Consider the following 27,984-nt stretch of genomic DNA (forward strand, 5'->3'; position numbering starts at 1 on the left):
TCACGTCCTGACGTTGACTCACAGGACAGAGGCAGCGACGTAAATGGCTAGCTGCGAAAACAAATGAACCAAACGGAGAAATAAAGCTCAGAAAGTCAGTCTGGCTGCTGCACCATGAAGGAAAAACTGTGAGCTGCTTTTCAGAGTAGTAGCAATGATGGGAATACGGAGAGGGGCGTTGTTAAAGGCAGTGTATGCAGCGCAGCCGAAGCTGCTAAAGGACACCGCAAGCAGACAGCTCCACAGGTAAGGCTGACAGAGAGCGGACTTGTTTAGAAGAGAAGACTCGTTTTTCATGCTCCGACTTTGAGAATGTTAGATTTAAGCAAATATTCCAGTCAGGCTGAACGCGGAGCTTTTCATTCACAGTAGCCTACTTGCAGAGAACCAGACTTCTGAGAAGTTTCTGTTTTCTCTGTAAAGTTTGGTGCACACTTGTTCAAACTTTCAAGACGTTATTGTGCATTAGTGAGCATGTCTGATCTGTCCATTATAATCTCTCTTTGAACTGTTATTTGTTTGCATATATTCTTATTGTTAACTATATTTCTCTTTCCAAGCTGCTTCAAGTAAAACATTATAATATTGAATAAGAAATCATGAACGTACTTCGTGAAGTGATACCACCTGCAGGTCAGGACCCGGAGCCCTGCTGGAGATTAGTTCCCAGATAACATTCAACTACAGCCAGTCAGGCTTGGAAGAGCTCAGACTATTTCTGTGGTTTCACAAAAGGGATTTGGGCCCAAAAATCTTTCAGCAAAATCTCCTTGAAATATTGTCAGTTTACCTTGTTGTTTAAAGGGTTAATAAATGATCACGCTTTTATGAGTCCAGACAGAAGCATTGAGCTCCATTTTCTCTGTGTGTGTGTTTAGTGTTTATGCTGGTTAATTTCCATGTATCCTTTGCTGACACATGGTGTACAGCGCATGCAAAAGTGTTTACATCCCCTCGATACATTAAAATACATTGAGAACTACAATTCTCAATGTATTTTAATGGGATTTTATGTGATAGACCAACACAAAGTTGTGCACAATTGTAAAAATTATACATGGTTTTTAAAATCTTTTTTAAAATAAGCATCTGAAAAGAGTGCCAAAAAGTATGTCAGTTTTCTGTAGAGCCACCTGTAGCTGTAGTTACAGCTACAGGTCATCTGGGGAGTATATGTTTGACAGCTGTGCACATCTAGACACCGAAATTCTTTCACATTCTTTCCCAAAATAGCTAAACTCTGTCCGATTGGATGGGGAGCGTCATTATACGTAAATCTTTATATCCTTCCACAGATTATTTGACCTTTACAGGGCCATTCTACTAAATTAATATGCATTGAGCTAAACCATTGCATTTCAGCTTTGGCTGTTTGTCTAGGGTCGTTTTCCTGGTGTAAGGTGAACCCTGGGGCCGACTCAGATCTTTTGCAAGCCTGTAACAAATTTTCTTCCTCTTTTGCCCTGTATTCAGCTCCATTATCTTATCAGCTCTGACGATTTTCCATGTTTTTGCTGAAGAAAAGCATCACCATAGCATGATACTGCCACCCCCATGTTTTACAGTAGGGATTGTGTATTTACGATGATGTGCAGTGTTGGTTTTTCATCACATACAGCGTTTTGCATATTGGACAAAAAGATTAATTTTTGCGTTCATCTGACCAGAGGACCTTCTTCAGCATGTTTGTTGCATCCTTTGCATGGCTTATGGCAAACTGCAGATCAAGAAGAGTCAGGGAATTTACTCGTCCGATAATAGTTTTTTGCATAGCCGATATTCTGTGTAGCTCCACACTGACTGTTGACTCCAGCATCTGTGGTCATGATTTCCCATGCAGTTAAGTTTCAAAGGTCTCTTGGTCATAAAGCCATGCCCAGTTACACATTGAAGCACTGAGTCAAATATTAGGCTCCACTTTCTTCCTTGTCCCGTTGAGTTGCAGTGGGTATTTGAACCGTGGCCTATGTTTTTCAGCACATATGATGTGGCCATTGTTGGTGCTGGCATTGTGGGCCTGGCCTCAGCCAGAGAGCTAATTCTAAGACATCCGGCGCTCACCTTCGTCCTGCTAGAGAAAGAAAAAGAACTTGGTAGGCTGGGTTTTTTGTGTTTTTATTTAAAAAATGAAACTGTGCAATGATTTTTAATTTGTAAGACTTGACCCACTTGGGTTATTCTTTAAAGGCATGATATATTCTGCAAAGCAGAGGCAAGGAAATACAGGTCCTTCTCAAAATATTAGCATATTGTGATAAAGTTAATTATTTTCCATAATGTCATGATGAAAATTTAACATTCATATATTTTAGATTCATTGCACACTAACTGAAATATTTCAGGTCTTTTATTGTCTTAATATGGATGATTTTGGCATACAGCTCATGAAAACCCAAAATTCCTATCTCACAAAATTAGCATATTTCATCCGACCAATAAAAGAAAAGTGTTTTTAATACAAAAAACGTCAACCTTCAAATAATCATGTACAGTTATGCACTCAATACTTGGTCGGGAATCCTTTGGCAGAAATGACTGCTTCAATGCGGCGTGGCATGGAGGCAATCAGCCTGTGGCACTGCTGAGGTCTTATGGAGGCCCAGGATGCTTCGATAGCGGCCTTTAGCTCATCCAGAGTGTTGGGTCTTGAGTCTCTCAACGTTCTCTTCACAATATCCCACAGATTCTCTATGGGGTTCAGGTCAGGAGAGTTGGCAGGCCAATTGAGCACAGTGATACCATGGTCAGTAAACCATTTACCAGTGGTTTTGGCACTGTGAGCAGGTGCCAGGTCGTGCTGAAAAATGAAATCTTCATCTCCATAAAGCTTTTCAGCAGATGGAAGCATGAAGTGCTCCAAAATCTCCTGATAGCTAGCTGCATTGACCCTGCCCTTGATAAAACACAGTGGACCAACACCAGCAGCTGACACGGCACCCCAGACCATCACTGACTGTGGGTACTTGACACTGGACTTCTGGCATTTTGGCATTTCCTTCTCCCCAGTCTTCCTCCAGACTCTGGCACCTTGATTTCCAAATGACATGCAGAATTTGCTTTCATCTGAAAAAAGTACTTTGGACCACTGAGCAACAGTCCAGTGCTGCTTCTCTGTAGCCCAGGTCAGGCGCTTCTGCCGCTGTTTCTGGTTCAAAAGTGGCTTGACCTGGGGAATGCGGCACCTGTAGCCCATTTCCTGCACACGCCTGTGCACGGTGGCTCTGGATGTTTCTACTCCAGACTCAGTCCACTGCTTCCACAGGTCCCATAAGGTCTGGAATCGGCCCTTCTCCACAATCTTTCTCAGGGTCCGGTCACCTCTTCTCGTTGTGCAGCGTTTTCTGCCACACTTTTTCCTTCCCACAGACTTCCCACTGAGGTGCCTTGATACAGCACTCTGGGAACAGCCTATTCGTTCAGAAATTTCTTTCTGTGTCTTACCCTCTTGCTTGAGGGTGTCAATAGTGGCCTTCTGGACAGCAGTCAGGTTGGCAGTCTTACCCATGATTGGGGTTTTGAGTGATGAACCAGGCTGGGAGTTTTAAAGGCCTCAGGAATCTTTTGCAGGTGTTTAGAGTTAACTCGTTGATTCAGATGATTAGGTTCATAGCTCGTTTAGAGACCCTTTTAATGATATGCTAATTTTGTGAAATAGGAATTTTGGGTTTTCATGAGCTGTATGCCAAAATCATCCATATTAAGACAATAAAAGACCTGAAATATTTCAGTTAGTGTGCAATGAATCTAAAATATATGAATGTTAAATTTTCATCATGACATTATGGAAAATAATTAACTTTATCACAATATGCTAATATTTTGAGAAGGACCTGTATACAGTGCCTTGTGAAAGTACTCGGCTCCCTTGAACTTTTCAATCTCTTGCCACATTTCAGGCTTCAAACATAAAGATATAAAAATCTAATTTTTTGTGAAGAATCAACAAGTGGGACACAATCGTGAAATGGAATGAAATTTATTAGATGTGTCAAACTTTTTTAACAAATAAATAACTGAAAAGTGGGGCGTGCAATATTATTTGGCCCCTTTACTTTCAGTGCAGCAAACTCACTCCAGACGTTCAGTGAGGATCTCTGAATGATCCAATGTTGTCCCAAATGACTGATGATGATAAGTAGAATCCACCTGTGTGTAATCAAGTTTCTGTATAAATGCACCTGCTCTGTGATAGTCTCAAGGTTCTGTTCAAAGCGCAGAGAGCATCATGAAGACCAAGGAACACACCAGGCAGGTCCAAGATACTGTTGTGGAGACGTTTAAAGCCGGATTTGGATACAAAAAGATTTTCCAAGCTTTAAACATCCCAAGGAGCACTGTGCAAGCAATCATATTGAAATGGAAGGAGTATCAGACCACTACAAATCTACCAAGACCCGGCCGTCCCTCTAAACTTTCATCTCGAACAAGAAGAAGACTGATCAGAGATGCAGCCAAGAGGCCCATGATCACCCTGGATGAACTGCAGAGATCTACAGCTGAGGTGGGAGAGTCTGTCCATAGGACAACAATCAGTCGTACACTGCACAAATCTGGCCTTTATGGAAGAGTGGCAAGAAGAAAGCCATTTCTCAAAGATATCCATAAAAAGTCTCGTTTAACGTTTGCCACAAGCCACCTGGGAGACACACCAAACATGTGGAAGAAGGTGCTCTGGTCAGATGAAACCAAAATCGAACTGTTTGGCCACAATGTAAAACGATATGTTTGGTGTAAAAGCAACACAGCTCATCACCCTGAACACACTATCCCCACTGTCAAACATGGTGGTGGCAGCATCATGGTTTGGGCCTGCTTTTCATCAGCAGGGACAGGGAAGATGGTCACTATTGATGGGAAGATGGATGGGGCCAAATACAGGACCATTCTGGAAGAAAACCTGTTGGAGTCTGCAAGAGACCTGAGACTGGGACGGAGATTTATCTTCCAACAAGACAATGATACAAAACATAAAGCCAAATCTACAATGGAATGGTTCACAAATAAATGTATCCAGGTGTTGGAATGGCCAAGTCAAAGTCCAGAACTGAATCCAATCGAGAATCTGTAGAAAGAGCTGAAGACTGCTGTTCACGAACGCTCTCCATCCAACCTCACTGAGCTCCAGCTGTTTTGCAAGGAAGAATGGGCAAGAATTTCAGTCTCTCGATGTGCAAAACTAATAGAGACAAACCCCAAGCAACTTGCAGCTGTAATTGCAGCAAAGGGTGGTGCTACAAAGTATTGAAATGTGTCAAGAGGTTGACCAGTTCAAGGGGGGCGAGTACTTTCGCAAGGCACTGTACGAAATGTATGAAAACAGATCTGCATGAATATTTCTGAAGTTATGAATAATGACTTTAGGCAAAGCCTCACATTCTTATTTCTACTTTTCTATCAATCTTTGTGTCCTACCAGCTGTACACCAGAGTGGGCACAACAGTGGAGTCATCCACAGTGGGATCTACTACACCCCGGGCTCGCTGAAGGCTCGACTGTGTGTCCGAGGAGCAACTTTAGCATACGAGTACTGCGAGAAGAAAGGGATTCCTTATAAGAGATGTGGAAAAGTGGGTTTTAACTCGATATGGTTTGTTGTTAAAGGCTTTTTATGTCAGATGATGCACCAAGGGGGTCAGCTGACACACATCTATGCCCCCCCACACACCCAGCACCACCATCTCGATACAAGAACTCTTCAAGTGCACCATTAAAGTTCAAAAACTAATGACATTTGTGCTTATGATTAGTGGATATTAACCTCTGATCAGCACTGTACATCCTATTAAAATGTTTCATTGTAAAGGTTTTAACTTGCAGGCTGACAGTTAGCTTTTCCTAACAGCTAATCGTTGCTGTGGAGCAGGAAGAGATTCCCAGACTAAAATCTTTGTACGAACGTGGCTTGAAGAATAACGTGCGGGACCTCAGCATTGTTGATGCCAAGGAGATTCGAGAGCGAGAGCCCTACTGCAGGGTGAAAGATTATTTTTCTTTTTTAAATTGAGGGAAAAACATGAGAGGAGAGGTTAATGTAATGTGTCTTCAGGGGATAATGGCCTTGGATTCACCCTACACTGCGATTGTGGACTGGCGGATGGTGGCTCTCAGATATGGCAAAGACTTTGAGGAGGCAGGTGGCGCAGTGGTTACTGAGTTTGAGGTCAGTGATATTGCCATGGTCAAAGAGAGCCCAGCTGGGAACCCTGAAGGTCAGGAACATATTAAAAATCACTGTCGTGGGTTTTTAAAATCTGGGGTTATTGTTGTTTCTCCAGTGTTCCTATTTACATCTTTTTCTCTTTTCATTTTTAGGAATGAAATATCCCATTGCAATAAGAGATAAAAAGGTAATATTCGGTCAAATAACACTACATTTAAAGTGCCTTCTGATGTTTCTTAGTTTTGCACTTGACCATTTTTACAGGGTAATGAAGTGCAGTGTCGTTATGTCCTGACCTGTGGGGGCCTGTACTCAGACCGACTGTCGCAGATATCTGGATGCAGTCCAGAACCGAGGATCGTCCCCTTCAGAGGAGATTATTTGGTCTTGAAACCAGATAAACACTACCTGGTCAAAGGAAACATCTACCCCGTAAGTTTGGACACAGTATCTGTGTTTTGACTGCAGGAACCCCGGTAATGTTTTATGGCCCGTGATGTTGCCACTGCAGGTACCAGGGCCAGTTCAGATTGCTAGGCTAGAAATATTCCATAATAAACTGCCCTGGTAGGGAGGTAGTGTGTTTGCTATCTACCCTGAACTTCAGGAGGGGTTATGTGTTGGGAGGATGCCAAACATTTCTTACTGAATGAAAATTCTCAGCTTTTTGTTTTGTTGTATCCAAATTTAAAATACTCTATATTCAACAAGTCATATTTTCCATTAAAATAACACAATATAACAGGAGTTAATGTTGAATGTTATTAGTTTGCAAAAAGAAAAAAAACATTTAAACCTCATTACTCATCTTATATATAAACAGGTGCTTTACAGTGGTTAAATTCAAAAACATTAATAAAATCACCTAACCTGAGTGTGAATTTTAAAATAAATAAATTAAATAAAGCGCAGACTTTTGCTTTTAATATCTGTGGAGGTGGAGAGAGTAACATTTTCATGAAAGCCATGTTTAGGGATTTTAAACTGGTCATGTTAGAATGTTTTACAGCAGTTATGTTCTAACATACAAAGTAAAGCAACCTCCACCCCATTAGAAGGACACTTCTATCGATTTTGGGTTTGAAACCAGAAACCAGGCATGCTTGTGTTGCTGCATTGGCTCTTTTTGAAAACCTCGTGCAGGACTCAATTATTAAAAATCTGTAAACGCGACAAACACCCTTTGACCTTGAAGTGATTTTAATTCTGTTTCAAAGTATAACCTTTAGGAAATGATGACAAGCTTTGATTGTGGAACCCTGGGTTGGAATCTCGTTAGTGTGAGCGAACACAAAAATCTGCATCAGCAAAATCTTTTTAAGTTTATTTCAGATGCACCTTTTCAACAACGATTGTAGTGACTTCACATAATTTTGTCAAAGAGATTACACTTTATAAACTATCTTTTGCTGTGGTATTGTTGAAAATAACTTCTCGAACAAGATTTTGGTCTGTTTTTTTTAATGTATTCAGAGCAGCACCACTAGAGCATGAGTGACCCTCTCAGCATCAGCAAATGTAATTTACATAAACAGCCTTGTTCTGTATCCCATTGCAGAAATACACACAAGAAACTGTTAGATAACATTAGAAAGTTCTAAAATTATTTTCCAGGTGGAAAAGTCAAAACATGAAAAATATTATTGTTCTTAAAAAAATTGAGAGCAGTGTACATTTGTACAGTACTAGTATAGAGTTCAGTTTTTTCAAAAACGGTTTGGTTTCCACTTTTTAAGATAATCTGAAGCAGGTAAAATCTTTGTGGGAAATACAATGACCTTAGGTTGAAAACATTGCAGTAATCATTGTTGTATAAAACTATAGCAAATTCAAAAGGCCATTTTTAGAATTATATTTTATTTATAACAAACTTTAGATTGAAAAAAAAAGGTGAGAATGGGCAAAATCCTTAAATTTAGAAATTACAGTAACTGAGCTTCCCAGTTCCCAAAAACTGACAAAGGGTTTTAAAAGGAAATAAATGTATACTGCAGCCAATATGGCCCTAATACAAGCATTTTAAGGCTGATTAGGCCAAAAAATCTTAACAGGTCATATGTTTAAAAAAAGTAGGAGTGTTAGCCTTGTTTTACTTTTAAAATTCAGTTTTTCAATCTGTTAGTGAGATTTCAGCTTTAACTAATTAGCATCTCATTTAGGTTCCTGACCCTCGATTCCCATTCCTTGGTGTTCACTTCACCCCGAGGATGGATGGAAGTGTTTGGCTAGGCCCCAATGCAGTCCTTGCATTTAAAAGGGAGGGGTACCACCTATATGACTTCAATGCCCAGGACTTTGCAGATGCACTTTCCTTTAGGTATGTTGTTGAAAATCTCTTGGAAGATTGCAGCTTCAACCTAAATGCATGTGGCATTTAAAGCTAAATATTTGTATTTATTTTCTTTTTTCTTTTTATTGACAGAGGCCTTCAGAAGCTTATATTTAGGAATGTAACTTATGGGATCGGGGAAATGTACAGAGGAGTTTTCCTTGGAGCACAGATTAAAATTCTGCAGAAGTATATTCCTGAACTCTCTCTAAGTGATGTGCTCAGGTAGTGAAAAAATTACATTACTTTATATTTTTGTTCTGTTTTGGCAATTTTTGCCAACCCATGTCTCTTCCTGGCCAGAGGTCCAACGGGGGTCCGAGCTCAGGCCCTCGACCGTGACGGGAACCTTGTGGATGACTTTGTCTTCGACGGCGGTGTCGGAGATTTGGGCAGTCGGGTGCTCCACGTGCGCAACGCTCCCTCCCCGGCTGCTACTTCCTCCCTCTCCATTGCTGAAATGGTTGCAGATGAGGTGGAGAGTCGCTTCACGCTGTAGGTGATCAGTGTGAGGAAACTGGAAAAGCTGCAGAAATCCAGGCTGAAGTCACCAATTCAAACTTTATGCATCACAGAGCCTATTGATTTAATGTCAGGTCTTAATTTTGACTTCTTTTTTAAGGCTTTTCTCACTGAAGTACTAAAACAAGCTCCAAACATGTTTACTCTTTCACATCACTGTAAAAACCCATTTTATCCTCCACAAAACCTTCTGGAGACAAGATGCATCATGGGTTAAAAGTAGCAACCATGTTGAACATGAAACTAGAGATTATTTTCTAACTTTGTTTAGAGCATTAACATTCAGATTTTTACAGAGAATGTGGACATGCCCTTTTAAATCAGGTGTTTCTACTAGTTAACCTGTGGTGCTGATATCATTTTTTTAGCTAATTATTGACTTGAGTATGTTTAAGTAATAAAGCATCTCAGGCAGCACATTTGTTTGCACAAAAATGCACAATTTATCGGGAAATGATGTTTTTTGTTTTGTTTTCAGTGGTTTTGAGTTTCTACATGATACCAAACCTATATTTTGCTTTTTAACCTTTAGATTCTTTTTTTTTTTTTGTAGTTTGAAACTGTGATCTTCTTTGAATTTGCCTTTTTTTTAAGTTGCCTTGGAGAATTCACTCACTGCTGTAACTATTAAAAAAATCTCAGTGTTATTTTATTTACTTACTGACAAATGAATACTTAAGTATTTTTACAGAAGATATATTTTTTAACTGAATGTCCATGAATTTTGAGTCATTGTCGCCTTTATAAAGTACTGCATCCTTGACATGCTAATAATGCGGTACTAATAAAAGCATAGGGGAAAATATACAAAATGCAAAGAGATTAAAAGAAGTATTCTCAAAAGATCAACTTTAACTTAATGCGAAACATTTGGATAGAGGCACTGAAGAAAATGCTTAATTCCTTTTTGCATGTTTTTGGGTTGATGACATCACAGGGGACACAAGAATTGAGGGGATCAGCTAGCATTGGTTAGCATTATGGCAGAGGAGTTAGGTTTGACGTGTTTAACGTGAAGCATTCAGGTTGCATTTGAGCTGCAATGGGTTGAACCTGATATGTTTGAGCCAGAGTTTGACTCTGATCAACCCTCAGCTGTGATGCTGGCATGGATGGTGAAACAGAAGCAAACCATGATGAGAACAGTGACGGTCTTCATAACTGTAACTGGTACAAATCTTTATTTTCCTGGTTGATATTTTCTGTCTGATTTTTTGACATACAAATTCTCATTGTAAAATTAGTAAATGCAGTATTCTTCTTGTATCACATTAAATGGTCATGTTTTTTTGTTTTTTTTGTCAGTACAATGGCAGTACCTAGAGTCTGAACTCACTATGTTAGCATACTCAAACAGTGGGTGATGGGATTTTTTCTTCTTCCCTTCTTGTTGACTGGAATGATGATGATGGTATAGGCTGTACTGCAGGTGAATACATGGTAGGGCTAACTTTTTGCAGTCATTAAAGGTCAGAGCAAGCCTCAACAGTTTGAAACGATGTTGGAACTTGTAAATCATCCTAATTGAATCCTTCAACCATACCTTTTGGTTTTTATTGCAACGTGGCTTGCAATGAGCACTAAAGATCTTTGATTTAAACCTGGCCATTCCAGTCTGCCCTGGTTGTATTTACAACCCTCTTCCATCCGTTTAATTTTTCTAAAATCCATGCTGTGTTTTCACTTCGGGCTCAACAGAGGGTGTTTCTTGAGCCATGCAGGACACAAGTTTCTGGAAGGGGAGATTTTATCTTGATTAAATACTTACGATAAAATTGCAAATCAAAAAACAACCATGGTATGCTGTTCTGTATGTCGTAAACTATACCTAAACTTAGTTTGACTGTTTTTACAAAAAAAAAAGTCTGGCTAGATGCTTCAATATGTTTTTTTTTACAAGTTTTCTAACCAGTTCTTAAGCGATGTAGAAATACAGTTTCTCCACAAGAGGGCAGAATAACAATAATAAGCCCCGTTAATGAACCTTAGTGGTGGCAAAAATATGTTTAAATTAGATCCTCTTTATACAAGCAGCGGTGTTTTTACGAAGAAACTTTGCATTTTGGTTTCAGAATAAATTGTATTTGATGTATCATTTGGTTTCTTGTCTGTTGGGTATGTATGTGGTAATGTTTTGACCCAACTTAAATAACAAAACGAAAATAAATAAATGTGTTTAATATTAGCATTTCTGCAACAGTTTTTTTTTTTTCTGGAAATATGTTACAGATCCAAGTGTTTCTATCCGGTTACACGAGAAATTACGCAGCGTGCGTGCCTGCAGGACGGAAAGGACGCGCAGCTGCGGCAGCAAACAAGCAGCGGCAGTAGCGGGGTTGTTGCGAGCGATTCCGATTTCTCTAACCAAAAACCCTTCGACTTCTTTTTATAGCTGCTCTCACCCACCAAAATGCCTTGGACTCCTCACTGTTTCTTTAAAGGAATATACGCTAGATACAACATCTGGTAGTTGCGGAAAAGATGACTAATTGTGAAATGAGCCGCGAAGAAAAAAGTGTGCCTTGTTTGGAGCTGAAGGGGTTGTGTGCCACAACATAGGAGTGGAAGCGCATCGAGGCCAGCAGCTGCCTGTAGCACCAGTTAGCTGGTTAGCTTACAAAGGTTACAGGTGTTTAGGTAGCAGAGAGTCTAACGTAACTCGCAGCAGGCAACAAACTGGGCGCCTGTTTTTTGTTGTAACTTTGATTTAAATGTACTTGTTATGCATTCCGGTTACCAAACTAATTGGTGTAACACTGAGCAACATTGTTATTAGCTGTTAGCTCTTCGGTTAGCCGAGCTCTGTGTTTACAGCTATTATTAGCCACCAAGCTAGCGAGGTAACTTCACGGCTACATGTGCTTTTTTGGTGGCGAGTTTTTCGTTGTCAACCCGGACTCGACGTGGGACTCAACGTGTGGTGGTTAAGCTTTATTCAACATATTTTTACACAAACCAGTGTGACTTTTTCTCCCCCCGTGCCTGCTCTGGACTGACCCACCCATACGGACTATCTATTCGGGGCCGATGCTGACAGTTCAGCCCGGACCACGGCAACGCCAGGAGCCGCTACAGCGATGCAGCCCCAGCAGATGTACGACTTTTCAAGTGAAGAGAACAGTCACAAGTGGAGAGGCCTCTTCGTGCAAGCTCTAAAAAAGGTATTAATCTGATAAAACCTTATTCTTTCAAATCTACTAAACCATATTTGTTTACACATTGCCGCTCAGAGTTAATTTGGTGCGGGGTTATAGTACAGTAGTGTTGGATATGAATGAAGATCATAATGTAGATAACTTTGACAGGTCTAGAGTATGTCATTAGCTCAAACACAATCTGTCTGTGTTTCTGTAAGTACCACAATACTTGTGGATATAGTTAAATGCTATAACAAGAGTTTTGCTTTTGCATTGGTTTTGTCACAGAAAAAGAGAGAAAACTAGACATTATTGTGAATTTGGATAAATAAATAAGCCACCATGAAGTCAGAACGACAAGAGGGAAATGCACCTACCCTGACCTCAAAATCCAATTTGGCTTCCTTGCATTTTGAACATGCGTTTGTATCTTATTAAATCTTTCCCCACACAAATGCATGTATAACTTATATATTTGAACATGTTCCTTTAGTGTTCCGATGCACAAAATGCAGTGACATGCATTGCTATTACTTTGAATTGCTAGCCAAAAGTAGCCTGGTCACTATGTGCAACAATTGGTAAATCATACTGATTGTTCAAATTGAAACTGGAACATGGTTTTGTTGGTTGTTTCTTCCTAGAACCAACATCTAACTTCAGAGGCAAATGGAACGCAGCATAAGTAAGAAATAGGCACTTGTAATAACTGAATCTGACTGCACTGTTCAATGGTTAGGATTAATTGGAATGTATGTACCTGACTTTTGTGAAGTGCCTTGAGACGACGTGTTGTGAATTGGCGCTATATAAATAAACTGAACTGAATTGAATTGAATTGTTTTTGGTTCACTTTCAGGGGGATGGTTCTTGAAATATTTCCAAATGCAGTTCATCTCTTAGTAGCATCTGCTTGAAGCAAAGATCAGTGTGTTTGAACCACTCGTTTTTTTTTTTTTTTTATCTGTTTGAGATAATTAAATATACATTGTCTTTAATTTGCTTCATGTTTACTTTGTAAGTTGTTGATACCAAGAAGTACTAGTGAATCCTGCCCAAGTACCACAGTTTGGAACCACGGCTCGAGATGGAAGTCATGGGTCCTCTCCTATGCTCTCTTCTCTATAACTCGCCTCACAGGTTTTCAATAGAATTTAGGTCTGAGGACTCAGATAGCCATGGCAGAAAGTAGATTTTTATTATTATTATTTTAGGTGCTTGTTGAACAATTTTTATGATAATTTAGCTATGTTGTTTGGATTCATACCTTGCTGAAAGACCTAATAACAGCCCATCTCAAGTCTGCTGGTAGAGTGCAGAGGTCATGATGCCATGCTTTCTAACGAGGTTTCCAGGGCCTTTGAAAGAGAAACAGGCCCACAGCATTATGCATCATCTATTGTACCTAACAGTGGGTTTGGGGTGCCTTTCCACATTTACTATAGTTGTTTTTGCATGCCAAGGCCAATACCAGCACCCACCAGCACCACTGCCACTGACACACAAATGGGTCAAAATTGTAACTTCAAACCTTTTAAGCTGTACTTAAATCAGCACTTGCTTAGTTCGCAGCAGATCTGTTGTAAACTGTTAGCTCAGCCAGTCTGCTGGTGCTTCTATTTTGTTAGCTTACAACACAATTACACCCAAATAAACCACTTGGAGTTTCTCTAGTTTAAACAAATGTCACACAAAACACACTATTCATTTATCCAACATAACAGACCCAGTCAGGACTCCTGAATTGTAGATTCAACACGAAAACCAGCTGAAAACAAGCCTTAGGAATAGGAACTTAGTTCAAGAGACAGATTACATATCTTAAAGAAATATCAGTTTTGTTCTCCATAGAGACTAAGTTGAAACAAAATCCACTTTGTCAATTTTAATTAAGATGAATCCAACCATATTTTCCCAAAAGTCTAGTTGAGATAATTAGCTTAAGACAACCTCCAGGTTTTAGTAGTTTATTTTAGCTTTAAGTAAACCGCTAAGACTGTTAAAGCCTTTCCAGTTCCAGGTAACCAGTTCCAGGTAACCTTCTTTGTCCATGGATTTCTTCCAGCACCATAACCTTCTGACCCAAACATCACCCAAGTCTGTGACCCCAATTTATTCTTTGCAGCTGCTAACTTGAAAATGGCTAAAAAGACAGGAGTGATTAAAGACATACTGTGTAAATGTTCAAACGTCCATATCTTTCTATCATGTAATTGTCTTGAAAAATAGAAAAAATATGATCAACTGCAATTTCATATCTCACTGATGTCATTTTAGTGACCTGGTCTTTTACCGGGAACAGCTCAGTCTCCAGGCTGGTAAGAGTTCCTGGGACCAGTGTCGACAGTGTCCACTGACTGCCAATCATAATGTGACTATCTGATCAAAAGTCTATCAGAGTGGGCTGGAAGGAGAATCCGTCAAAGGATCAGGGCCAAGGAGTAGAATATGATTCTTTAGAGCAAAGCAAATGTTTTCCAAGTCAAAAGTCCCAGTAGAGTTTAGCGAATGCAGCCTGTTTATGTTTGTGATTGTAGGCCAGAAGCAGGCTTCTTCCTGGGGTAACTTCCAGACGACCAGGTTGGCATGCAGATATTATCTAATGCTTCTTATGGAGACTTGGTGACATCACTATGCTACTGTTTGATGCAGTTCTCCAACAGATGCTTTTGCCTCCCCGAACATCCTGCTTAATGTGAGAGGTGGCAAGATAAATATGGTTCCTTCTTGAGTCTAGTGGCCAGAGGAAGAACGGGGCCTCTGTATCATATGTATACCTTGTGCTTAAGAACTCCAATCATCGAAATAAACCGGTTTAAAATAAAAAAGATGCATCAGTTGGATTTATTGTAAAAGGATGGCTCTCAATACCAAACATTGTACCAAATTTGATGTGTGCTTAATTGATTTTGTCTTACCTCATAGAGTAATTTACTGAAAAACAAATCACTTTCGATTTTAACTTTTTTAAACACTTGTGAATCTCTGGAAAATGAATTAACACTTGTAGTTGTTGACAGCTCTGTGTGTTTATTCAAAGACTTTGGTTGCCTAAGTTCCGTATGAAGATATTTTTTCCCACTATGATTTTGAAGAAGTTGTTCAGTTGCCCAATCTTTACAGTGAACTGTTTCACAGTTTTATGATATACTAATAACACGCAGAGTGAAGATTTAATACCAGTGAAGACGTCTTTAGCCCATGTTGTAAAACTATGGCATATTTGTTGCTTCCAGGCGCCTTTTTTCCTCAATGGGTCATATAGTGAAGATGTGCAACCCCTTCTTTAATCAGAATCAGAATCAGAATCAGAAAAGCTTTATTGCCAAGTACGTTTTTGGACATACAAGGAATTTGTTTTGGCGTAGTCGGTGCAATACAGTACAAATTAAACAGTACAAACATATCTACAATATAATATAAATATAAGTGCACAGTTTTAAGTGAAACAGACAGTTTGCAAGTCAGGTTTCTGTCCCTTTTCCAAAAGAGTGCAAAAGCGTTTTTGATAAACCGTAGTGGAACGTTCAATGAAAGATTACTTTTCATTTTAATGTTCTTGGTCAGCAGGATTGACCTGTATCAGTTCCCATTTTGACTCTCCCTTTCTTTTTCTTGCATCATCTTGGCTTCTTCCCATCATCACAAGGTTGAGTTTCTGTTTTCTGCTCAAGTGTTCTGAGGGAGTTTGAGTCATTTACTGGTAGATGGAGGTGGGACACTTGGTTTGCTGCTCAAAGAGGAGACTGAATAGGATCTTATTCCCTGGTTGTTGTGTGTTTCCTGAAGTTGCAGGTATATAAAACTGGTTTAAATAATAAACTTAAATTGTTTGCCATGAGGGTGGTTTGATAACCCAAAGAAAAGCCCAATGCCACTATTCTAGGCTAAGTAGTCAAGCTCCTTTAGTTGCAACTGGAATCCCATGAGACTAGAGCTGAACTAAATCATATGATGTAAGATTGATTAGCATATTTCCCTGTTCACGATGTGGACATCATTGGAAGTACTTAAATATGTTTTGTCTGAATAGTATTTTTTTTTTTCATGAAATATTCTGTTCTTTATAATATCCATAATGCTAGTTTTTGTTTGTATAGGACCACTCGAAAGGAGATATTCCTATGTACCATTAGATACACATATGCTTTTTGTGCTTTGGCTTTTAAAGTAATCAATATTATTATTATTAGATATGGGTACCTTTCACATTTGAACCGGTACCAATACCTGGTATCCGGGAGTCGGTATCGGTACCTGTTTTCGGTACTTTTGTGTGTGTTTATGTGGTGATAATTTGTTTAATAATAAAATCTCAACATTTTTCAATTTAACATATTTATTTCTTAATATATAAACTTTAATGAATATATCAAAACAACATCCAGCTGTTTGTATTGTAACATCTCAGTTGTTTCAAACATTTCTTCTCTAATGTTTCTGGCTGCAGAGGAAGTCTGTTGGTTTTTTCTCACTTACAAGAAGGACACATTTTCTAATGTTTCTGGTTGGAAATAACATGTTGGGTCGTGGTTGGGAAACTAAAGAAACGGCATGCAGTGTATCTGTTAAGCAGCCGACTGCAGGCTAGCTACTGCAGCAGATAGCCTAACAAGTTAGCCAAGCAATATCAGACTGATAGACTGCTAGTGTTGCAGTCCTGAGACATTATTGTGTATCAGCCTTTCGTTTAAATGATTTTGGAAGACATTATGCCATAATAAAGTAGCGCTCCTACATCTCCTTCCTACAAATGTAACATTGTATCATACAGAGTTTGATCAGCAAGTAAAACAAGTTGCTGCGTGTTTTTATACATGTCAAAAATGTCACCATATTAGCGCCACAGCTCACACGTGCCATTGTTCGTCAAAGCAACTGCGACAACATCATCACAACAAGGACCCAATAATGTTATATAATAAAATCGAGATGGTCCGTGCATCTTCCAGCAAACTCTCGATCAGGGGCTGCACAGCTGACGGACATCACACTTGCAAATGCAGAAAAAGACTGAAGCTCACTGATCAGTTTCCTGCTTTGATGTGCAAACTTCATGATTTCTAATGTTTTGACACCATCACTCTCTTCATCAGAGTCACAAGTGAGCACAGCAAAAATTACAGATAACCTGAAGAGGGTGTACAAAAATAACTCAAAGCATAGCAACGTAATGTCACTAGTCCATTGGTCAAACAAAATAATGGTGGAGCACACCCATGTGTTCACTGTACACACGCCCCACAAATGTTACACAGTAATAAAGAACATAAAATGCCACAAACTGTTAACAGATGAACATAAGCAAAACATAGAATAATAAAACCATTTACCAGTACAGCTTTATGAAGGACATTAGCATAAACAACACATTAGAGGAAATGAGGCAGATTCAGTTCTTCATTATTACCAGAGCTTCCACTGTGTTAAGAGTATATATCTCGCGTGCCTCTCTGCTAAGTAAGAGATTAATTATATCTCTTCTAGAGGTGTGGGAGATTTTTTCTATTCCCCACAATTTCAAGGATACTGCAGACCAATGACTGGCCTGTGCATAATGCCAGGCAATCTCACAGTCCATATTTTGTGTGCGTATGGTGCTTTTATTCTCCCGTATGTCTATAGAGCTCTTTCAGTTTGCCAAAAATAAACCAAACCACGGGGTCAGTTCAGTAAATACGCTACGTGTGTGCTACTGTAGCTTATGAAGGATTTAATGGGGGTATTTCTTTTTCCTGTATGGGGATGAGTGGAAAAACTCAGTTTCTGATGAATTGGAACACTGAGTACATTGACCAAAACGAAAAAATTCTGTGGGTTGATTTGAAAGCCAGCATTTAGTGTTAGATGTTTTTGCAGTATCCGAATGAACAAGTCTGATGAAGAGAGACATGTTTGATTCCATGAAGTTTGCACAATAAAGCTGAAATTTGATCAGCAAGCTCCAGCTTCTTCTGCTCTTGTAACATTACATAGTCATCATTCTGCGCTATGCAGATGGTTCCCTCAGCAGGGGCAGCTGGATTCTTCAGAATAAAAAGAAAACTTGAGGCATCCCTCTCTGTCTGATAAATTTGTCTAATAATTATCTGATCACTTGGAGGCACTGATAGATCTTTGAAATATCAATTCTGGATGGTCAGTTGATCCTTTGTCAACAAAAAACGCAAAGCGAGATGGTGACTCGAAAAATGACATACCCGATTATAACGCAACAGAACACTGGGAATGTCACCTCATTTATCTTTTGTAAGTATGCGCTACTCTAAAGGGTAGCATGTCAAAAGTAGCACACATACTCGGAAAACATCACAGGACTTGATGTTCCACAAAATTTTAATTTTCTCATGTTCTGACCCACAAAAGTTGCATTAAAATCAAAGTAACTATAAAAACAAAATGTCATAGAAAACACAATTTAACTGTAATAATTAATACATTATTGAATTTTAGCAGCAGTAAGCATGATTGTTGATTTTTTGTTGAGTGAAATAAATTAGATAATCTTTTATTGTTTTAGGTTTTTGTATAAATACCTTGATATTGTGAAATTTTTGTAATTTTACTTAAAGGGTAATTTTACCATTTAATTTTACTAATCATGTAAAATTCACTTTTTCTTTAGACCTTAAATACATTTTGTTGTGTACTTGGAGTCTGCAGGAGTGCAGAAAAGTTGAATTTATTTTTTTGAGGTCTTGCAGACACAAAGATTGTCTTTATTTTCTGCTTGGGTCGTATTTTTCAGTCCGTTTGGTTTTCTCTATCATCTGTTACATTTTTACAACTGTTACATCACAATATTCGCTGCGGAGCACCTGAATGAGGTCATGGAACTGCAGCTGATCAATTTTGCATATCCGCCATATTTATTTCTCATTGCGATGTTGTAGTCCAAGCTCAAGTATGCCGAAGCTGAAAGAGGATAAGTTCGGTTGTTGGGTGTATCAACCCACACAATTCATTACACTGTCCTCCAGCATCAGAACCTCTTCAAAGTGCCCGGTTAAATTTTATTTTTCATGGAAATGTTCTAACATCAGTAGGGAAATTCCTATTTTCCCGACTTCAAGGGCGAGTTCCTCAGCAACCTCCACCAGTATCAAGAAGGATTTGCTGAAAGACTTCATCTGATTAAGGGGTCAGTTCCTTCTGTCTATGGAAACGACAAACGCAGCAAAGCGGTAAGCTGAAAATAACGCTACAATGACAACAAACTTTATTCAAGACATGAATTTATTGCATGTTGATATGACGTCCTGGCCATTGTTTTGATAGCAGTAGCATCATGCCTTCAGCTGATGTTAGCGCTGTGTGCTGCTTTTAGCTCCTTGAGGACAGAACCAGACTGCGTGTTTTAAATGTTATTATTACATTAACAGTTCAGCATTGTTTTTGCCATTTTTGTCTTGTTTCTGCGGAGCTAGATAATTGTGTCTCTGTTATCACACTACAAAAATGGCCGGACGGGTTAAAGTGTAGCGCTTTGTGACCTGGAGAGGGGCGAGGTGTGAAGTACCTCAACAGCATTTAAAGAGACAGCACCAAAATGAGTTGCTCTCAGACGCACCTCAGAACAGGGGTAAAAGAGGAGCCTGTGGGGCTACAATAACAAGGGGAGTTCAGACCAAAGCATTGCAGTTCCACTTTATATAGACCACAACTGAATGATTTAAATGTGAAAAGGAAGGATTTAAAAGCATGATATGTCATCTTTAAAGCTGTCCTATCAGAGATATTTCATACTGTCCCAGACTGAGCTGCCGGCAAATCAAATATTGTCTTATTGTATGAATTTATTTAATTTTCATTCTAGAAACAGAATTATCCAGGCACTGATTTTTGAAACGTATTTATAAACAAATGACCCAGTCCTGTGTTCATCTGTTTGTATTTCGTGAGAACTGGTGTTATGAGTCAACCAGTGAAACTCAGAAAGCAGCTGGTGGGCTACAGTGCCACTGTCAATGTCTCAACTTGCTCTAAGCTGCCGGCGGGAAAGCCTTTGAAGGGCAGAATCAACATGCTTGTTATGGTTATGTCAGACTTAAACTTGTAGCTTTATGAAGCGGTCCAAGGGATGGAGGTTCCTTTTTGGAAATGAGTCATCATGCATGACCTAATCCTTGACAGATTAACAGATTACTGATTTGTGTTTGAAAAACCTGTTGAATTCTCAAAATCATCAGTCCACATGGTGAAATCTCCAGAGTTATTATGGGGGGCAGCATAACATCAAAATTGAGTGACATTTGACAAATGTATTTATTTCGTGGATCCTGGTCTAATTTAAAGACAGTCTCAGTTGACAGACTGATAACTGATTGCTAATTTATTAAACTTCTCAAGATAATATTTATAGCCTTTAAATGTGGAGATTTGTAATATTTTTATGTAATTGTATTTTTTATTTTTTTTGCCTTTGTCCTGTTACAGTTATTTGAAAATGGCACTTCGGGCAATTTGTCTGGCAAACAAGTGCATTGACAATAATCAGCGATGCCTGTCATAGATGTACAGAGAAAACAGCTTGTGACTGTAAAAGACTAATTAATTGGTCCGGATTGTTGACCCACCTATTGGATATATAAAAATCTCAATGTCTTCCTGACCATTGAATACAACCTATAAGGGGATTCTAGGTGGCACAGATTTTGCTGTTTGCTGCTGATGTTATAACTGAAGGAAGCTGGCTCACCTTGTTTCAGTGAAGTGTTTAACAGTGAATTTGGAGGAAGCGCAGTGATGTAGGAAGGTATTTAAGAGGAAACTGTAATTTCTACAACATGTTGAGACATGTCTTTGGATAATTGAGGCTGTGAGAGAGCAAGACTGTATGCAGATAACAGGAAGGCTGAACACAGCCAAATTTTGTCTATTTTATCCTCAGGATTTAGCCTCTGTCTGTTTATAAAACATGCTGGACTTTGAAATGTTGGCAGCCTTTTGAAAACCTCAGAGCTGAATTTACAACTGAGTAACGATCTATATGCTCTAGGGTGTGCACAAGGAGACTGATGATAAAGTAATGATGTTTTAACTACCCTTGTAGTTGTTAATACCAGATCCTAAATATAATTGAATTTGTGTGAATGCTACTCTTTTTTATCTTTTTATATGATGGTTCATATCAAAAATGAAGAAAGAGCCAAAATTGGTTTTGACAGGTTAAAGTTTTACAAAAATAGGAGGTTGGAAATTGACCATAAACCTCTGATTGGTTCTTCTTGGAACAGTGGCTATCAGGTGATATGCTTGATTAGTGTGTTAAGCACCACCTACTATTGTAGCATTAAAGTTAAAAAGCATCTAAACTTTGTTTCCTCTCAAGGGTTGTGAAATGCGAACTCTTTAGTTCACATTGCGTTCTGTCCGGTACTTTTTATGTCCACATGAAATGGAGACGTTTTTAAATCTTTCTCTAAAAGATACCACAGATAAAAATATTTTTCCACGTAAAGGAAATGCATAAAGCTCTCATCATGCAGCTGTCCGGATCGTTGATGTTCTTTTAATATACCATCATGGTTTGTATTCTGCCTGCGTCTGTGTGTCCTGGCTATTCTTGAGCCCTGTGACGACGGTGCATGAATGCAATTTTACCAATTACATGCTACCGTTAATAATAACTGTGGATACCACTGGTCTGATGTTTCACTGGAATGGGGAGACTGGGCACAGTTTCAAATGTGGTGCTGTGAGACTTCTAAGAAAAATGGGACCAATATTAAAGACAAGATTGGTCAGATTTCATGCAAGTTTGTGTAATTTTGTGCTTTTGTAAGCCCAGCAGTTTGATCAGTTCTGTGGGGGATGGCTTCATTTTGGTCCAAACTGAAATTATAATTTATACACTGATGTATTAAACACCTACCTGTCAGATAGCTGTGCTTAATCGATCGTCCGGGTTGTGTAACAAAGTGACAAGACAGGAACAAAATTAAAGTCATAAGGTGAAAGCACAGCTTTATGTAGGACGTTTTCTGTGAAATCACATCTTCTTTTTTAGGCGTGAGAAACCAGCTCTAATGTTCACCACCACCACATCCTGTTTGTGTTTTATTTCACGTTTTAGTTTTGATCTGTCGGATTTTTCAAATCAAAGATTGGAAATAATATTGTCAGATATTAGTTAAAGAACACAGAAATGTAATCTGTTAGTCTTGTGCTGTTATAAAACCTTTTTTCAGTATGCCTTTTTTATCGCCTTAACAGCTTCACTGATCTACGCGGGTGGGGGAAAAAGTTTTCTTCCACCTGCCACTATGGTTGGTTCCCCTATTTGTTTCCAACAAACCTTTGAACAATATTTGACTTGGTTACAAAAAAGAAAGCAACAAAAAATAAATACATTTGTTCAATAAAGACTATTATGGTTATCAATTTTACGTTTAAAAGATTGTGCTGGTAGAAAAATGACATGGCATCTGTGTGCAGTTTCTAGATTGGGTGTGGATGAGACTCACAGTATATCCTTAAAAAATGCCACAGTTTCTTTGTATCTCAGCAATGTAGGTTTAAAACAAAAATGAATTAATTGGTCTGATTTCTTTTTTAAAACTGTTTGCCATATTTAGTTTCAGAAAAGCACTACTTTCACAGTTCTTTTCCCAATATTTCAATTTAATTCAGTTTTATTTATATAGCGCCAATTCACAACACATGTTGTGTCAAGGCACTTCACAACAGTCAGGTACATACATTCCAATTAATCCTAACAATTGAACAGTTCAGTCGGAGTTAGCTTTTTATTCAAATTGGATAAAAAGTTTTTCTATCTAAGGAAACCCAGCAGATTGCATCCAGTCAGTGACTTGCAGTATTCCCTCCTCCCGGATGAGCATGTAGAGACAGTGGACAGTCACTGGCGTTGACTTTGCAGCAATCCCTCATACTGAGCATGCATGTAGCGACAGTGGAGAGGAAAAACTCCCTTTTAACAGGAAGAAACCTCCAGCAGAACCAGGCTCAGTGTGAGCGGCCATCTGCCACGACCGACTGGGAGTTAGAGAGAACAGAGCAGAGACACAAAAAGAACACAGAAGCACTGATCCAGAAGTACTTTCTATGGGAAGGAAAAGTAAATGTTAATGGATGTAGCTCCTTTAGTCGTTTCACCTAGAAAGAAAGAACAGATAAACTCTGAGCCAGTTTTCAAGGTTAGAGTCTGAAAGAGAGCACATAGAGTTAGTCACAGTAAAAGGTCAGTCAATTTCCATGTCTAGGAGAGAGAAAGGGTTAAACACTAAAAGACAGGCCTATGTGGATCATCGGTAGAGGGTGAGCATTCAGTTGTTGCCAGCAGAAGCTCAGACGATGCCCCCCTCCAGAAAGGTGTCACAGGTAGACACAGAGCCAGGCCAGGTGTAGCTTCTAGGAAGAGAAAAGAGAGAACAAGGTTAAAAGCTGAAATAACAGCAAATAATGCAAAATTGGAGAGTAGTGTGAGAATGTAGCGAAGAGGGTGAAAGTGGTCATTATGTTCTCCAGCAGCCTAAGCCTATAGCAGCATAACTACACAGATAGTTTCAGTTCAGATTATTTAGTTAAACGGCGCTTATTTACAACAATGTCGTCTCAAGGAACCCCACAAAGGGTCCCACTGATGGTCATTGTTATACTAAAAACCACAAGGATTGGGATACCTCCCTCTGTCAGACTGATTATAACCATTGGAAAAGAGAAGGGGTCACACAGGTAGCAGAAATGGAGGGTGTGTTTGCACCTCAACCATAACTGAGCCAGTTTAGGCTAAACCTGACTCCCCCTTACTCCATCCAACAGGGAGGGAAGAAGACGGAGGTAAAAATAAGGAAGATAGCACAGGATAAACTAAGCCACTCTAACTATAAGCTTTATCAAAAAGGAAAGTTTTAAGCCTAGCCTTAAAAGTAGACAGGGTGTCTGCCTCACAGACTAAAACTGGGAGCTGGTTCCACAGGAGAGGAGCCTGATAACTAAAGGATCTGCCTCCCATTCTACTTTTAGAGACTCTAGGAACCACCAGTAAACCTGCAGTCTGAGAACAAAGTGCTCTGTTAGGAACATATGGAACAATCAGATCTCTGATGTATGATGGAGCTAGATCATTAAGGGCTTTATATGCGAGGAGGAGAATTTTAAATTATTTTCTGGACTTAACAGGGAGCCAATGAAGGGAAGCTAAAATAGAAGAAATATGATCTCTCTTTTTAATTTTCATCAGAACTGTTGCTGCAGCATTTTGAATCAGCTGAAGGCTTTTAACTGCATTTTGTGGACATCCTGATAGTAACGAATTAAAATAGTCCAGCCTTGAAGTAACAAATGCATGGACTAGTTTTTCAGCGTCACTCCTGGATAGGATATTTCTAATTTTGGCAATGTTCCAGAGATGAAAGAAGGAAATCCTAGAAACCTGTTTAATATGGGATTTAAATGACATGTCCTGGTCAAAAATAACACCAAGGTTTTTTACTTTATTATCAGAGGTCAATTTAATGCCATCCAGGTTAAGTGATTGACTAAGCAGTTTCTTTTTTAAAGACGACAACTTCTGTCTTGTCTGAATTTAGAAGCAAAAAATGTAACGTCATCCAAGTTTTTATATCTTCAAGACATGCTTGTAGTCTAACTGGTTGGTCTCATCAGGATTTATGGATAAGTAAAGCTGAGTATCATCAGCGTAACAGTGAAAATTTATCCCATGCTGCCTAATAATTTGACCTATTGGAAGCATATATATAGTAAAGAGAATTGGCCCAAGTACTGAGCCCTGTGGTACTCCACAATTAACCCTGGAGTTTAAAGATGATTTATAATTTACATGAACAAACTGGAACCCTTCAGACAGATAAGATTTAAACCAGCCTAGCGCTGTTCCCCTGATCCCTACAGCATATTCCAGCCTTTCTAAGAGAATATTATGGTCGACTGTATCAAGTGCAGCACTGAGATCTAATAGAACCAGAACAGACACAAGTCCATTATCTGAGGCAATAAGAATATCATTAGTGATTTTCAGCAGAGCTGTTTCAGTGCTATGATGAGCTCTGAAACCTGACTGAAACTCTTCAAACAGGTCATTGCTGTATAAATGCTCACACATTTGATTAGCAACAATTTTCTCAAGAATTTTAGATAAGAATGGAAGATTGGATATAGGTCTGTAATTTTTCATCAACAAAGTTTTTGTCTGGAAGAAAACTTGATGAAAATCAAATTAAAACTCATACAGAATGACTAGATCCTCGACAAAAGATGTAGACATGATCCAGATTCGATTAACATTTTCCATAATGAATAAAAACCAGATAAAAATACTGGTGAAAGAAAAAAAAAAAAAAATCAGATGTGTTTTGACTGTGTAAGACAACGGACAAGTTTGAAAAGTAGCGAATGAGACTTAATCTAAATTTGATTCAAATGACAGAAGTAATTGCATAATATGATTTTAAGGAGGGAAAGAAATTTCATTAAGCTATAAGAGGATTTTCCCTAAAAACGTGTCTTTAAAAAAATGCATTCCCTTTTGAATTCATATGTTAATCGACTAGGTTTACAGAAGAGGAAGTCGTCTAAAATCAAGTTCGATTTGGGCAGGGTTACGTTACTCTGTGCCACCATAGAAAACTCCACTGATTCCAGCACTTTCTCTAGCTGGCCAATAACATAATTCGCTGTTGAAATTCGCTCTACTCCTCTTTTCTTAAAAAAAACCAGTTCAACTTGAAGTTTATCCTTTGGTTCCTTCTGTGAAAGTTTGATCATTTTTCCCGACTGGGTTACACCAGTATCTGAAAGCCAGATTACTATTTAGTTCTTCTTCTACTGCAAATACAATTTACAGCAGTCTCGCAATTGCTCAGGCGCATTGCTGCAGACATTGTTCCCCTGTTTAAACCTGAAAGCCACCACTGTGGCTTGTGGGTTGATCATATCTACTTGCCATTCATCAATGTACCTTAATTTGGTTGCTGGATGAAGCTGGTCCCCAGCATTCTTCAGATCTAACAATGGTTTCAGCCATGACTGCTAGGTTAGTCCTGGTCTGTGCAGCACTTATTTTATTTGTGTTGCTATCATTTCTTAGAGTGTATTATAAACATCGCCCAAAGGTAATGAAAAAAGGCTAGTCATAGTTGTTTTTTCTTTTATTCCTTCATATTTTTACATTTTAGCAGCCAAACCATCACCAATTTATCACATACATTTGGCACCATTTTTGTTAGATTTGAAGAGTTTTATCTCTAGTGCATGCTTTTGAGTTGAATAGTGATGAATCATTTTCTCTGCTTCTTTAGACAAACGTCTTGTGACTTTTTTTTCCCCCGTTTCGATCATAATTTCTGCTGACGTGAGCAAGTTTTCCTCAATTACAACAAAACAGACGAAGCAGGAAGGCTAACGATGCACAAGAGTAAATGACCTTGTTTGCACTTGTTGATGTCATGCAATAGTGGGTTGCCTCATCTCCAGGATGAGCTTATGTTTTGATGTTCTTAGTAACAGGTTGTGTTTCCTGCGAAGCAGCCCTCAGGCTGTGTGCAGAGAAATGATTGGGCGGATTGAAAACACTGGTCCCCAGCTCTTCTTGCTGTATCAAATAGGCTTACTGGAACCGTGCTCATCATCAAAAGAGGTTAAGGTGAAGGATGAGTGGGCAGAAGCAGGCAGCGGTCACTGGGTCAGGTTAAGAAGCGGTCAAGGCGAGGCCAGTTGTTTGGTACACGCTTGTAGACGTCCTTTTGTTGTTATTGTGAATGTGTGTAGAGGAAGCAAAATGTCTAAAGATGACACGTGTAGCATGCTTTTTTTTAAATTTAATACATTCTTATCAGATTAATATTTGTCCAAGTGTCTGGTTATTTATCTCAGTGCTCTCTGCTCCTTTGTGTTTTTTGTATATGTGAGCTTGTTGTCTCAGTTGATCTCTGCCCCTTGGTTCCCCAGACAGTCTGGTTGTAATGGCAGATGATGTCATGGTATGAATCACAAACAGTGACACATGCTCGGGTATAATAATGATTCCCAACCCCATCCCCCCCCATCACACACACACACACACCACGGCCTCATCACTGTGTGCTGCAGTACAAATTTAAACTAAAATGATGAAACTAGATACAAAATGCTGTTTATGGCCCTGTAAATCTTTGGCTCTTGATCAAACTGCATTCATCTCTCTACCCTTTAGTACACTTTGATACACTGATAACTAGGATCATAGTTTCATGCTGTGGAGGTACACAAAGATCATTTGGAGCTAGCTAAAACCTCTACTCTTTTGGTGTTGGACAAAAATATATAAATATGTGCTGCTCTTCATAAGTTACATACCCATGTCATGTAAATAGATTTATAATTTTATACTTTTAATAATCATTTAATAATCATTTGTTCAGTTGAATTTTAGTTAAAAGGATAAACAGTACATTTGAAATTGTGAACTTTTCTTAAATTCACACATGGTCAAAATTATACATACAAGCAAATCTAAACAATCCACCCTCCACTAATATTTGGATATGTGTCCTTAGCACGTTACTCTCCTTCAGGAAACAGTAGTTATATACATAACTTTACGTTCCCTTTCAGTCGATTCACCCAGTACAACACATGAGTATGGGACATATATAAACGCCCCGTAGAACAGCCATCAAACCTGGATCATACACTGCATACTAGTGCAGCACTTCAGACCCAACAGAAAGAATAGTGAGCCACAGAAACTTTACAAATGTGTGCGGCAAAGACCAGCTGGCTGCAGCACAAATGTCACTCATGGGCACCCCTCTAAATATGGCCCAGGAGGTCGCTATGCCCCTGGTGGAGTGAGCTCTCACACCACGTGGCAT

General features: G+C 39.0%; 2 protein-coding genes across 2 annotated transcripts in view; both read left to right on the forward strand.

The window, feature by feature from the left end:
* The first annotated feature begins 1 nt into the window (after position 1).
* l2hgdh (L-2-hydroxyglutarate dehydrogenase) lies at positions 2 to 11,196 on the forward strand. The gene is made up of 10 exons (XM_047345023.1): positions 2 to 246; positions 1,978 to 2,093; positions 5,416 to 5,567; positions 5,843 to 5,974; positions 6,047 to 6,209; positions 6,313 to 6,347; positions 6,425 to 6,592; positions 8,320 to 8,477; positions 8,583 to 8,714; positions 8,793 to 11,196. The coding sequence occupies exons 1-10, from the start codon at positions 155 to 157 to the stop codon at positions 8,986 to 8,988; spliced, it is 1,344 nt and encodes a 447-aa protein (XP_047200979.1). The 5' UTR covers positions 2 to 154; the 3' UTR covers positions 8,989 to 11,196.
* A 112-nt stretch (positions 11,197 to 11,308) lies between these two features.
* sos2 (son of sevenless homolog 2 (Drosophila)) overlaps positions 11,309 to 27,984 on the forward strand; it is a 54,515-nt gene continuing 37,839 nt past the window's right edge. The window contains exon 1 of the mRNA XM_047344938.1: positions 11,309 to 12,172. Within this exon, the coding sequence (XP_047200894.1) occupies positions 12,089 to 12,172 (84 nt within the window). The 5' untranslated portion in view covers positions 11,309 to 12,088. The remainder of the gene's footprint in view (positions 12,173 to 27,984) is intronic.

The sequence above is a fragment of the Girardinichthys multiradiatus genome, chromosome 19 (assembly GCF_021462225.1).
Source record: "Girardinichthys multiradiatus isolate DD_20200921_A chromosome 19, DD_fGirMul_XY1, whole genome shotgun sequence".
Lineage (NCBI taxonomy): Eukaryota > Metazoa > Chordata > Actinopteri > Cyprinodontiformes > Goodeidae > Girardinichthys > Girardinichthys multiradiatus.

Coding starts and splice junctions, on each gene's coding strand:
- l2hgdh (XM_047345023.1), top strand. CDS start 155: ATGATGGGAATACGGAGAGGGGCGTTGTTAAAGGCAGTGTATGCAGCG. Junction 6,348..6,424: donor TTGCAATAAGAGATAAAAAG/GTAATATTCGGT, acceptor CCATTTTTACAG/GGTAATGAAGTGCAGTGTCG. Junction 8,478..8,582: donor GCAGATGCACTTTCCTTTAG/GTATGTTGTTGA, acceptor TTTTATTGACAG/AGGCCTTCAGAAGCTTATAT.